Source organism: Culex pipiens, chromosome 1 (genome assembly GCF_016801865.2).
Source record: "Culex pipiens pallens isolate TS chromosome 1, TS_CPP_V2, whole genome shotgun sequence".
In the NCBI taxonomy this organism is placed as follows: domain Eukaryota; kingdom Metazoa; phylum Arthropoda; class Insecta; order Diptera; family Culicidae; genus Culex; species Culex pipiens.
The window spans coordinates 54305346-54319220 of NC_068937.1; the positions used below are offsets into that span (position 1 = coordinate 54305346).

At 38.6% G+C, this 13875-nt stretch overlaps 1 protein-coding gene and 1 long non-coding RNA gene across 2 annotated transcripts; one reads left to right on the forward strand and one right to left on the reverse strand.

Moving 5' to 3' along the window:
• Positions 1–461: 461 nt before the first annotated feature.
• On the reverse strand, positions 462–1596 carry LOC120412545 (steroid receptor RNA activator 1-like). The gene is made up of 3 exons (XM_039573042.2): positions 1439–1596; positions 895–1377; positions 462–836 (listed from the first exon to the last, which is right to left on the reverse strand). The coding sequence occupies exons 1-3, from the start codon at positions 1470–1472 to the stop codon at positions 664–666; spliced, it is 690 nt and encodes a 229-aa protein (XP_039428976.1). The 5' UTR covers positions 1473–1596; the 3' UTR covers positions 462–663.
• Positions 1597–6858: 5262 nt separating this feature from the next.
• Positions 6859–8961, forward strand: LOC128092756 (uncharacterized). The gene is made up of 2 exons (XR_008211979.1): positions 6859–6982; positions 7050–8961. It is a non-coding gene; the product is annotated as an uncharacterized LOC128092756 (long non-coding RNA).
• Positions 8962–13875: the final 4914 nt, after the last annotated feature.

The following is a 13875-nucleotide window of genomic DNA, read 5'->3' on the forward strand; positions in this document are numbered from 1 at the left end:
CAGGAGTGAAATAATCCATTTAGCTCAAATTTTCGTAACTTTTGATTGTTTTTATAAGGCAGGATAAGGGTGGTCCATTCTGCCCTCAAGTGGATTTTAATTTAACACTTCCACCACCTAGCCTCTAAATGATTTGAAGGTTCCGTTGTTGTTTGTATACTTTGGTAGTAACATCTAGTAACGTTATAAGCATTGAGCAAACTTTTTCAAACAATCCAACTTTTCAGAAAGCTTATTTAAAAACCTCGAAATAAACAACATTTGCGTAGTTTTGTCAATAAATTTAAATTTTTGCTCATAATTCGAAAAATACAATGAATTCAAACGTCGTTTTCGGTATGGTGAAGTTATTTAACGTCCTTTATAAGACCCTTGCCTTACAATTGGTCTAAATCCATTCTAAAGCCCAAAACCAAGGGTGGCCCATTCTGCCCCCTGGTCCTTTCTGCCCCCCCTGTCCCTATACACGAATCTTTTTCCAAGAAACTTTTGGAAAAGGAATTTTATTCTCTCAGTCTGCATAAATGCGATACAACATTATAGAAAGCAATACAATCGCAAAAACAGCAAAACATGACCAAACCAAACACAATTTGTTTGTGTTTGGACTTGATTGAAACATAAACCAATTGAATTGCACAAGAAATCAAAAACAACTCCTAATCAAATGGGCTTCATGATGCCTTCCGCGGCCGATTCCTGCTGAGTTGTTTTTGGTTCCAGGGTCAACATCAGCTGTCGCAAAGCCGGTGCCCATTGAACGCTCAATTTTCCGTGATCCACAATGATAGACCGGTGAATGGAACTGGCCAACGTTGAATCTCCGTCCGTGAGTGCTGCAAACAAAAAATATGTTTCGTAAATTCAAAATAAATCTTGATGAGTTTGAATTACCTCTCGCAAAGCGAAACAACTTCCTGATTAATGCGTCCCCCAGATCCTTCCAGCTGGAATCCAGCTGATCCAGTCTTCGTTGCACTCCAGCCTGTGTCGAACTGTCAAGCTTTTCAACAAAGTCCCGGAATGTCCGCTCCACAAGTTGCTTCATTTCTTCGTTAGAGGGAAAATCCGTTTCGACCTCCGTCGAACCCGGTTGTGCAACTTTCGGAGGTGTTCCCACTGCCGCCACCGGTGGAGGAGGCCCCACCATCGCTGGAGGGAGACCGACACCACCAACAGGTGGTCCGGAATAGGCAACCGGAATAAACTGAGGCAATGAACTTGCACCGGCAGCTGTCATTGGAGGAAGAGTGGTAGCCGCTGCGGATGTGGCCAGCGGAAAGGCAACCCGCTTGTTGAGGTTGAGTTTGGTGGGTGGTGGGGTGCCGGTTCCGGCGTAGCTCAGCTTGGGGGGGTCATTCCAGCCAGGGTCGTGCGCTGGTTTTGATAAAAGAAAATTATTTTTTTGATTTGTGAATGCTAACGGCACATTACTCACATTTCGTCGCACTGCGATAATTTTCCCCACTCATTTTTGACTATTTAACAAACTTACAGTTAACCAGTTAAATAAATGCAAGTTTTCTTTCACAAAATTGAATTCAACCACTTTCGAAACTTCTTTCGAGGAAAATTTAGTTTTAAATCGTCTTCGTGTTCAATCAAAACAAATAGCTGTCAAAAACAAAATTTAATTCTCACAGTGGGCCATCTGTATTTTCAGCATCAAAGATTGAACACGGTTAAAAGAGATTGGTATGATTTTGTTTCGATTTACCCAAAACAGGCGGGTGCGAATGACCCACACAGGAATGCCACATTTGAAGATTTTCGAGCACAGGCTCAATGCTCAAGCGTATTGTTTTGCCATCCCAGTCATGACGTTCTAGCAGGATTCTAGCAGGCTTCTTACAGAGCTGGATATTCTTACAGCATTCTAGCAGAAATGTTCCACCGTTCTAGCAGGATTCTGACAGAACCAGCTCTGCTAGAATATTTCGTGACTGGGATGTTATTCGATGTTTTTAATTAAATGAACTAATCACGAAAAAGATAACAATGTTTTGCTTCTTTTGCCAAAAACAGATTTGTAAAATATTTTTTTGCCATCAAGTTAAACTCATTTGCGTTTTTGTGATGTGCCCGAAAATCTTCAAAATCTGGCATGCCTGGACCCACACGCTAAATCCAAACAACACAGATCTGTGTAAAATTTGATCCAGATCGCCCAAAACCGGGAATACACAGAATCTATGTAGAAGCCTTGTACACAGATCTGTGTACAACCGTTGTTTGTCAAATCTATGTAATTTTTGAACTGACAATCTGTGTAGAAAATTTCATTAATTTCTTGTTCTGAACTAAGAATTAATTTAAAAGTTAATGAAAAAGGAACATGATGCCATTATTTATTACTTCAGGTTACTCTAATACATTTCATTACCTAAAAAATAGACTAAAAATCATTTTAAAGGGTGCTTCACCGTCGTCACGAAAGACACCTGGTATTAAATGTCTTCCTGTCGGCGAGCAGCTTCCACGGGAGGTAATGCCGCTAACCTTAAATCACCAGATTTTTCAGTCCGGAGATGTTCCGAGTTGGCGCATTCAAGCGGAATCGGTGTGAATCGTGGTGTGAATGCAAGACGATCAACGGGAACGGAGGTTTTCTTCCGAGTAATCCTAAAATACTGCAAACAAAGAGAGGTTAAAATAAACTAAAAAAATCTTACATTTCTATGCAATGGGACCGATTCCAGTTAAATATTGCTTTGAAAGCCGGAACTGTTCCACAATCTGTGTAATTTTTTAACGCAGATCTGGGTTATCTGAATTCTGCGTGCGAGCTATCAAGGGAGTCCAGCCATGCCAGATATACAGATAAATCTGTATTTGACAGATTTTTCGATCCCACAAATCACAAAAATCTGTATATACAGATTTTTTTAATGTGATTTTGTTTGAAAATTTCAACAATTTAGTGATTGAATTATGCTTTAATATGATTAAAAAGCCTAAATCTACTGTTAAAAATTAAACAATGTCTTCCATGGCTCCAAATTTGACATGATACAGATAAAATACAGATTTATTTTTAAGAAAATACAGATCTGTCATAAAATAATCTGGCATCGTTGAGGGACCATCCATAAACCACGTGGAAACTTTTTCGAAAGTCGACCCCCCCCCCCCCCCCATCCCTCGTGGTCAATTTCCATACAAGAAAGACTATAGGATGCTTTCCGAAATTATTAACTGTGTCTCATCCCTCGATGCTTTCTATTAAGAAGTGCCGCAAAGTTACTTTTCACAAATTGAATTAAACATTCATTTTAAATCCTTTGCAATCGATCAAAGTCGTTGTACTCAGAAATATACACTCAAACCCCGATGATTTGACACCAACTGTTGTCAAACGAACGAGTTCACGTTTTAGTTTGACACCGAGTTTGACACCCCTTTTACACAGAGTTCACACCAACTACCAAACGTTTGTTTGGATAGTGTGATGAGCGCCGTGTAAAAAGTGACAGTTCGTCACTTTTTGGTTTGACTTTGACCAACCAACGGGGTACAAACTAAAAAAGTGGCAAACGAAAAAGTCGACGCCAACATTTCAAAAAGCATCATGTACAAACCATACGTTTTGAGAAAAACGCATTTGAATGTTGAGCATCCATTTTCAATTCCCATTTTAATATGAAAGCAAAATAAGATGTTCTAATAATAACAAACGATGAAAAACGTTGCTTTTATTGATACTTGATCATCCAAATTCAATAAAACATCATTTCCGTAATTTTATTTGAATAAAACAAACATAACTCCTTTTGAAATCACCAACGTCTATATCACCCTGCTGTCATTAAGGGGGGCGCTTTGTTATGATTCGTTTTTCTGCGCCGAATGTACATGGCACTTTGTTCATGATGCTTTTTTTTCGTCACGAGGTTTATGTAGTCTTTTGTTTGACAGGTTGACAGTGCTATATAAACAGGGACTGCTGATGGCAGAGATTTTGTTTATGTTACTTTATTTAAAATCATGATTAAACAGACTTTACTGAAGTAACTTTTGCTCATTTTTGGTGGAGAGGTAGCTTATTAGGAGTACTTTTAGAATATGCAATAACCCAGAAAGTGGCAAAATGTACATGATGCCTTTTGAAATGTTACCGTCGAAGTGACCAACCAGCGGGAATTGAGTGTTTATTGTGGTTTCGGAAATAAATCGAATTTTTGCGGCGACTTCTCCGACACTACGCTTCGCAAACTTATCAACTTCATTTCTGAGTGTAACGATATGTTGTGCTGAAACGTCACTGACAACATTTTGTCGCTCTGGCACCAAATCGAAACGAGCGATTTCAACTCTCGCCGCACTTTTTCTCTCCGCATTTTTTTGCAAAATAAATAGCATCAGTGCTTGCGTGTTGCCGTTGGATGTTTTGGATGAAAATGATGGGCATTTATGTAGATAAAAATAGTACATATTTTATTTGTTTTTTTATTAAATAAACAAAAAAATGTTTCATCCCTCGACAACAAATTTCGCCAATCAAAACAACATAGAGTAATCTACGTGCGTATGTATTGCATGTACGTACACGAAAATAAAGTGAGGTTAAATTTTGTCAGGCGTTTCGTATGCGAAACGTCATAAAGCTCTATGGAGGAATCACAACAAACTTGGCTACACTCTGATCGGGTAATACCAAATAAAGCTTGGCAGAAAAAGGCGTTGAGAAAAAGTGCGGCGAGAGTGGAAATCGCTCGATTAGGTTTAGTGGCAGAGCGACAATATTATCTACATTTTCCGTGAAATTCTGTGGTCTTTTTCTCACCTCCCTCTACTCATTTTTCATTTCTAATACGATTACACTTCTTTACACACAAAGAAAAAATACTCTAAATTTAAAAAGATCGTTCGTTGGATTAAAAGTTCGCGTTGGTGAATATTCGTAGAAAGTTCAAACTTTTTAATTTAAAAGTTGGAAAGTTTTTGATACTACCATGCACTTCTGGAACAAAATCGTTGTATCGGTAAAAGTTTTTTATTTTTATTATAAGAAGAAACTTTTTATGGCAACAATAAATAACAATGAATACAAAGAGACGAGTTGTTGGAACAACTCGTCTCTTTGTATTCATAGTAATGCATTCTGCTAAAACGCTCAACCAAACCACAATAAATAACATTTAACATTACAGTGATGATTTTCGAAAAATGTTATGGATTTTATTTCTATTTTTATTTTAATTTTAATATTAAAACTGCTGCTTATGCTGCTTAACATCGCGGCCTACATTTTGGAGCGCGACAGCGATGTAGAGAACAGGGTGGTCTCGTTGCCGGCCATCATCAGGACAGGCTTGGAGGAGTTGGCCATTACACGGAAACTAAAATCATGATTGGTTATATATGCCAACTGCACATGACTGTATCTCAAATCAGCTTATTAAAACTTATGAGTAGTCATATTGAACCTCATGTACTCCACATATAAATTTGAGTAACAATCTTCATAGATTTTATATGCGTATCGCACATAACCGAGTTTGCTTCCTTCCTAGCAAAAAATATTGTTTACGCAAATACACTTTGTGAGCATTGCATATAAGTTGTGTGTGCGCGATACTATAGATTTTTGCAGTATGCTTTTATACATAAAACTTATATGCAATGCTCACAACAATTATGTATGCGCCTCGGTATGCGTGTATCAAACGTTTTTCTCTGAACAAGATGGCAAAAATTGGGAAAAAATGTTTGTCACATTTTCTTATTCGCAGTTGCTCCAGTCCGGCTCTTTCAACCGGATCTCCCGCAAAAGTGTAAAAAGTGGTTCTCGCTGGCGGACATTGGCGCCGATGCCGTCGCTAAAAGTGGGTCTGAAACGGCGTGAATCGACGATCCGTCGAAAAGTCTACTTACGGGACAGGTTTGTGACGAATAATTTCTTGATTTAGTTTTTCAAAACAGTTATTTTCCAGGCAAACCCAGCATAAGTTTTCCGGATCAAAGATGATCAAAGCTTTCGGTGCTGAGGCCGATTCCTTACGAAACTTCAGATTGGTCAGGTTCTGTAGATGAACCCCGTTGGTAGAGATCGGGTATAGCAACAAGAAGGTAAATAAAGCTTGAATTTAGTTGATTTTCTATGTTTTAACTGCCCGTTTTTTTTTCATTTAAGGCCGTCGATCTACATGCCGGTGCCGAATTGAAAGGCCACCAGAAGGTCAAAAACCGACTGAGCGCAACGGCCATGCTGGCCCAGGAAATCTCGGGCGCTTCTTTGGCAGCACGTCGGACATGACCCGGTGCCGGCGGAGCACGCGATGGGGGAAGTGGTCCAACAGGACCACGGAATGCCGGAATGCTACGCGGGAGAATGCCACCTGTGCTGCCGGCCGACCCGATATCGAGCAGATCCTGGACAAGGTGGCCTGCAAAATTGTGTAAAAAAATGTATTTGAATAAAAATTTCAACAATACATTTAGAATTTTTTAATATTGGAAGAAAGTTTAAGCAGCAATTCAAGATAAGGAATATTGAATGAAAACAAAATACACAACTCTTGAGAATCAAAAGAAAAATACATTGAAAATTAAGAATTCTGCACATACAACCTATATGTGGGTGCATATCGCCAAATGTTTCATTCTGTGAGCATTGCATATACTTTTCATGTGTCGTGAACATTCGTGCTATATGCGTTAGCATATTTCGAATTTGTATTCATGTATATGCAGAGCTCATACAGTTTATGTGCAGCGCATATACCGGTTAAATGCAGAAGCATTTTGCAAAAATCTATGAGTGAAACTTATAGCAGCAATCATGATATTTATTTCAGTGTAGGTGTTAATTCGGGAAGGTAAGTCGACGTTTTCCGACTGGGAAGTGAAGCGCCTGAACCGATAGTTCCCGATCACATCGTCCTCCTTCGAGAATGGCACAGATGTTGCCAGTTCATTCGGCCGAAGCTGCGCCGTCGCGAGTTGAGAGTTGGCGGGCGGGAGTTGCTGAAAGAGTTTGAAAGTAAATTAAATTGGCTAGACACTGAACACATTCTCAATACTCACCGGTGACTTCTTCGGTATTCCAGGTAGATGTTCTTGATCAGGTTCGTCGGATATCGCTCCAACCTCTGGAAGTAATCCGAGTATGACAGCTTCAGGACCTGCGGCTTTCGTACAGACGGTTCTTCCAGAACTGGTGCAAACTGTTCTTCCGGATGTTTATGTAATACTCGTCAAACATGTCCCGCACCGAGAAATGGACTGCGGACCCTCAGAACATCCCACACTGTCCCGTCATCACTTCCGGCACATAATGCTGCTGATGGTCGTAAACCGCCGGCACCGAGTGCAACATCCGCGCTGACCACCTCCGATCGCTTCTCGTCGTTTCCCTCTTCCGTCGGATCCTTCTCCTCACTGTAGAGTCGCAACCGGGACTCCTTGAGACACGACGTTCCGGATGCAGCACCATCGCTGCCGATCATTAACCTCCCAACCACCCACTGACCTCATGTCCGCTTCCGTCGTGTCCTGCTCCGGATTCCGCCAACCGGTTCCTGCACAATTCAATCACACTCACACTTCCGCGCCAATCGTTCACTCTCCACTGTTCACAGCGTAAACATAAACACGCGCCTCTTTTCATGCGCTGTCAAAAACCAAGTACACGCTTCAGTAAGGGATAGTCTGTTTTGGGTTATTATTACCCGGTCAATATATTTATATTGTTTACATTATTTTGAAGGACGAAAACCCTACATCCCCATCTTCCTTTAAATAAAACATTTGTTGGATTTGAATTCACTCTCATTGACAATTTCAAATATTTAATCTCTTCATCACTTGCTTCAATAATTTATCATTAGTTAAACTTGAGTTAAACTAAACAAAACCACAGCAAAATACACATCCGTTTCAACCAGTTATCTAGCGATCCCAAACTTATTTACCGCTTAGTAAACAAGTTTGATAATTCAACATTCAAGGCAAAACAAATCAACGTCCTTATCAACTGCCACAATTACTTGCCGGAATGCAACTATTTATTTTCAAAACAAATTAGAATTCAAATCGTCTTCAGTTATTTCCTACACAAGTGAAAATAAACATATTTTTTTTAAGTAACACTCAATCTCCCTCAACACATTTGAAACAGTGATGTTCATTAGTTCACCAGCTATGTTCTTCATCCGCTCTCCCACTTCACCTTTTGAATAATTTTGAAAACAGTTAGTATACTTCACTGATCCTCAAACCATTCGTATGACCAATATGCAATATTAATAAATACATTCTCACGATTTCTCTACACTTCAAGCTATCAAAACATTAAATTACGTTCTATCCCGATTTTTTTTAGTCAATGCTCCAATTTCTTCATGAGAATAATTCTGAGAATTTTGAACCCAATATAAGATGTCACACAAGACACACAGATTTATCTGTTTAAGCTGCAATGGATTTAAGTCATCATATTACATATATAACATACCAATGGAATGTGCTAAACATCCTACTTTATTTGAATTGCTTTAAAATAAAATATCTATTTTTTTATCGATCCCGGAGTTAATTCAAAAATTTTACAAAAAAAAAAAAATAAATCATTAATTTATTATCAACACAACAAACCCTGAAAACCATTTTTAAAATTTTACTAGCGCATTTACCAAAAATTGCATTAGTAGTTAGACTGTTCTTTTATTCTTTATCATTTCATAACTACATTGAATTCAACAACTCATATTTTATGTATATCTCATTTGGGCCATGTTTTCATCTTTTCTCTGTTTTGAAATTCTGGTCAATCACTTTGATATGAAATCTCAACATTTATTATCTGAATAAATTTCAAAATCGTACATATTCATACAGTTTGATTATTTTCAGTTCAAATAACTAGCTAGATCACTTTTGTTATCACTCATAAACTTACGACCATTGGATTGAAAATTTAGTCGATAACTCATTCCGTACCGAAGAAGAGAACTTTACTGTTCCGAGCTAAACAGCAATTACTTTGGTTATATCATTTTCGCTAAAATGCAATATCGAAAAAGATTTCATAATCATCATAATATCAGGAGTGATTAGCCTTTTAACAATTATTTTATAAAACTGAGATGATAACTAACTTTTGAACGGTTATTGAAGTTCACCAATCCTTCAATTACATCATAGAACAAATAACACTTTAATTTATTTACTACTATACAAGACCTCTCATCTCGACTTTCGATCTGAACCTGAATAAGTCCGATCTTTATAAACACGTTACTTTAGCCATTCAAAACAAATGCATCAGTACTCCCGTATTTCAACTGTTCTCAATCTTGTATATTTTACATGTAGTATTTTACTTATTCAAGAACACAATCAATGTTTTCGAACCTTATGCAGCCTTTCTGTATACTAGTATTTGAATCAGTAAATTGTCATGTCTATAAACATTATCATTTTTATAATGTTTAATAAGTATCAATAAAACAACACAATACTTTTTTTTCAATTACGTTTACATTTAAAGTTCATCATCTCGGTACGAGAATCGAACTCACGACCTCTGGATTAGAAACCCAGCACGCCGCTAGTCGAAACCCATCCCCTACCGGTCAGTATTCCCAGTGAGCATATTTACCCTCTTAAGGGATCTGACTGTCAGTGGCCATCAACTTAAAAATGTTTAAAAAAAAAATGAAAACTCTTAGATCCATACAATTTTTTACTGTCATAATTCTACGTTTCTCAAAACATAATTCATTGTACTAATACACTATGCTTTCACATATCACAGAAAAAAATACAAAACCAACAAGTAACAAAAACCACTTGAATAATTAAATATTGAAAACATCATTCATTCAAAGTTCTCTTTTTTTACGCCGAACATTTATTTTTAATCGACTCGTTCAGACAAACATTTAACAACTTCAATTGAAAAATTACAATCCATCGCGTGATCCATCGTTACCTACCATTTTAGCAATTCTGAATCTGGAAAACATTTTGATACTTTGATTCCTAGCTATATCTAAATGTTAATAAAACATTTAGATCAGTGACTTAGACTAGGCACAAAACATTAGGAATGTAAAAAACTCACTAAATCATCTGCATTACAACCTTCGGTGGTCTCTGCTGCAAACCTTTAACTCAAATTTGCTATGCACTTCGAACCCATCAACCTGTGGATCACCTTCGGTCTACCTTTGGACCGTTCGTCCAACACTTGCCAACCTCTCATCTCTTTCCTTTTCTTTCATCTGGCTTGCTTTCATATGTTGCGCCACAATGATAAGAAGAAAAACCTTACTATTGTTTTAAACACCAAACAAAACAAAAGGCACTTTGAAAACTTGAAACAATTATGTTTTGAATGGTTCACAAATATTTCCTGGTGGGAATTTTAACCATAACGATCTTTTTCAAAATATTTTACATATCCAAACAAGAAAGAGTAGAATCATTTTCATCATAGCCTTTTTCAAATTCAAACTCCTTTAACCAAATATCGTCTAATCAATATTGCAGTAAAGTGATTTAAACTGCAGCATGCGTTTTGTTCTTGTCATATTTCCAACCACATTCGACCACTAGTCTCAAATGTTTAGTCTTCAAGTCTTTGCACATTAAAATTTGATCATCGTTTGGCTCTCAAACCAAAGCAAACCTTTTCTGCCAAATATATGAAACACTGTCAATGAATTTGACTCGGAAATCTTTCAGTTACATTTTGTCCTCAAACTCCGTCCGTTGCCTCGATTATACATCTATCGAGAAATCACTTTTACTTTTGAATACTTCAGATTTGACTAGGAAACATCTCTTAAATACAACAACGTACTGGGAATCAATTCGTACAAATTCAATTCCTTTGTCAAACATTTAGCTCTTTTAAATAAATTAAGGTGCCTCTTAACTCGGACAATCAAAAGACATATGACATCTCTGCAATAGTTATATTACTGTAGAGCCTTCTAGTTTCTCCACGATATCAAAATTTAGCCCCCAAGCCAAATCACTGATATTTAGATCTCCCAGGATCTAGCAAATCTTTATAGATTGAAACCGCTAGCCAACATTGAGTAATTTAAGAGTCACATCATTGAACTCCAGAGCCCTCTAGCTCATGCAAACTTTCAATCGTTTGGCCCTAGCCAAATCACTCAAATCCAGAGGCCCCTAGCTCTTGCAAACTTATGATCATCTGCCCCCCTAGCACATCATTCTACTCCAGAGTCCCCTAGCTCTAGCAAACTTATGATCATTTGCCCCCCTAGCACATCATTCTACTCCAGAGTCCCCTAGCTCTAGCAAACTCTATATAATTTGGCCCCTAACCAAATCACTCAAATCCAGAGCCCCTTAGCTCTTGCAAACTTTTGATCATTTGGCCTCTCTAGCCATATCATTCGACTCCAGAGCCCCCTATCTCTTGCAAACTTTAAATCATTTGGTCCCCTAGCCAAATCATTCAACTCCAGAGCCCCCTAGCTCTTGCAAACATTTGATCATTTGGCCCCCTAGCCAAATCATTCAACTCCAGAGCCCCCTAGCTCTTGCAAACTTTAAATCATTTGGCCCCCTAGCCAAATCATTCAACTCCAGAGCCCCCTAGCTCTTGCAAACATTTGATCATTTGGCCCCCTAGCCAAATCATTCAACTCCAGAGCCCCCTAGCTCTTGCAAACTTTAAATCATTTGGCCCCCTAGCCAAATCATTCAACTCCAGAGCCCCCTAGCTCTTGCAAACATTAAATCATTTGGCCCCCTAGCCAAATCATTCAACTCCAGAGCCCTTTAGCTCTTGCAAATTTTGAATCATTTGGCCCCCAAGCCAAAATCATTCAACTCTAGAGCCCCCTAGCTCTTGCAAACATTTGATCATTTGGCTCCCTAGCCAAATTCAATTTTGAGCCCCCTAGCTTTTGCTAAGTTTTTTTTTTATCATTTGGCCCCCTAGCCAAATTCATCTCCAGAGCCCGACCAAAATATTCGATCCATGACCCTTCCAGCTCAGCACATCTTCTACTGCAGTAAGGCCCTCTAGCCAAACTGTCAAGAATCAAATCATAAACAACGACAAGCCCTCCGGGAAAACAATCAACCATTTTACTTTGACTTTCGCTTTCAATAATTTCTACTATTTTCTTCTCATAAACAATCTTGCGAGAAATCACACTCGCTTCACCACTTCAATACCAGAATCAAATTATCAATTATACAATTACCACACAATCGCTCGTTTATAATTTGACGACACCCGGAACCTGGTCCATTGTCCTCTTCTTTTCCCTCTGATAAAAAAACGGTCCATCCCATCCTCGTCGCCAGATGTAGAGTCGCAACCGGGACTCCTTGAGACACGACGTTCCGGATGCAGCACCATCGCTGCCGATCATTAACCTCCCAACCACCCACTGACCTCATGTCCGCTTCCGTCGTGTCCTGCTCCGGATTCCGCCAACCGGTTCCTGCACAATTCAATCACACTCACACTTCCGCGCCAATCGTTCACTCTCCACTGTTCACAGCGTAAACATAAACACGCGCCTCTTTTCATGCGCTGTCAAAAACCAAGTACACGCTTCAGTAAGGGATAGTCTGTTTTGGGTTATTATTACCCGGTCAATATATTTATATTGTTTACATTATTTTGAAGGACGAAAACCCTACACTCACCGTTAAAATTAACTTTATCGAATACAACCGGTGCAAATTCACATCCGCATAAACGGCGTCCTACAAAAACATACAAAATCAAATACAAACGCCACCAAACACCCAAGCTTCCTTCTTACCCATTTCGGTCGTGAAACAGCTGCAGATCCGGCAGGAAGCTGGCCTCATCCTTTTGAAAACCAACTTTCCGTGAACTTTCCCCTAATCCCCTAACCTTGTTCCGCACCATCCTCCTTCGAAGGTATCCGCGTCCAAGTTCTGGCTGCGGACGCGTTCTGTTTTGATTGACGTCGTGGACCACCACTCACTAACCACCGGAATCACCTAAACGTTTGTTTACATTTTGGACTTAGACGTACACGGTTTCACGAGAACGACAAAATGAAAGAAATTATACAGTCGAATTAAAAGTTAAAACTTTTAAATAAGTAAGCAATGAGATTTTCAAAAACTGTAGCAGTAAAAGTTTTCATTTTCAAAACAAGAAAAAAACTTTTAATGTAGCAAATTTTAACCACTTATTATTTCAAAAGTAAGTTACTTTTGTCATTACCATAATATTTTTTTGTGTGTAGGTACCGTAAACTGGGGTCAATCGGGACACATGGGGCGAATTGAGACAGTAGTTTTAACCATGTTGGAGCACAATATTTTGATTTTTCTGGTTGGTTTCGGATAGAACAGACTCAGGCCAACAAAATGTATACATTCATTTCCAAATTTAAAAGCTTTAAGTGGTCTAAAAACTGCTGTCCCTATTCAGACTGTAGTCCCGATTCACCCCAGATTACGGTATTCGTGCGATTTTCAGAATGTCGATTATCATTCGAACAATTTTTCAAGAAACAGATCTGGCAACACTGGACACAAAAAAACATTACCCATTATATTGTGGATTTAGCTCGTAGCTGGATTTTCTGGCATCTTCTCACGGTCATTGGAAACGGTCGTGGATAGACCTAGGGGTTCCCAGTTGGAGTGAAAAAATTCAATTTATAGAAAAATTATGGATTAACATTTTGCTATTTTATCACTTCTCCGACATCAGGAATAATTGTTTGAACATGCTCGCAATTTTTTTATTCGGTCGGAAAAATATTATTTTTCTTGAATAAACTTTCATTTTTAATCACATGATCACCCCTAATTCTGGCTCGATGCCGCCATCATGCGACCGCGTGCTCCGTTTGTTTGTCAACAAATCTGCAGCTGGATGGTGAGACGAAGTGA

What these genes read in the sequence shown, in the direction of transcription:
- LOC120412545 (XM_039573042.2), bottom strand. Translation starts at nt 1,472, where the DNA reads ATGAGTGGGGAAAATTATCGCAGTGCGACGAAAT. An exon ending in TTATCGCAGTGCGACGAAAT is followed by an intron (nt 1,378 to 1,438) that starts GTGAGTAATGTG and finishes TATCAAAACCAG; the next exon opens with CGCACGACCCTGGCTGGAAT. An exon ending in GTTGTTTCGCTTTGCGAGAG is followed by an intron (nt 837 to 894) that starts GTAATTCAAACT and finishes TTTTGTTTGCAG; the next exon opens with CACTCACGGACGGAGATTCA.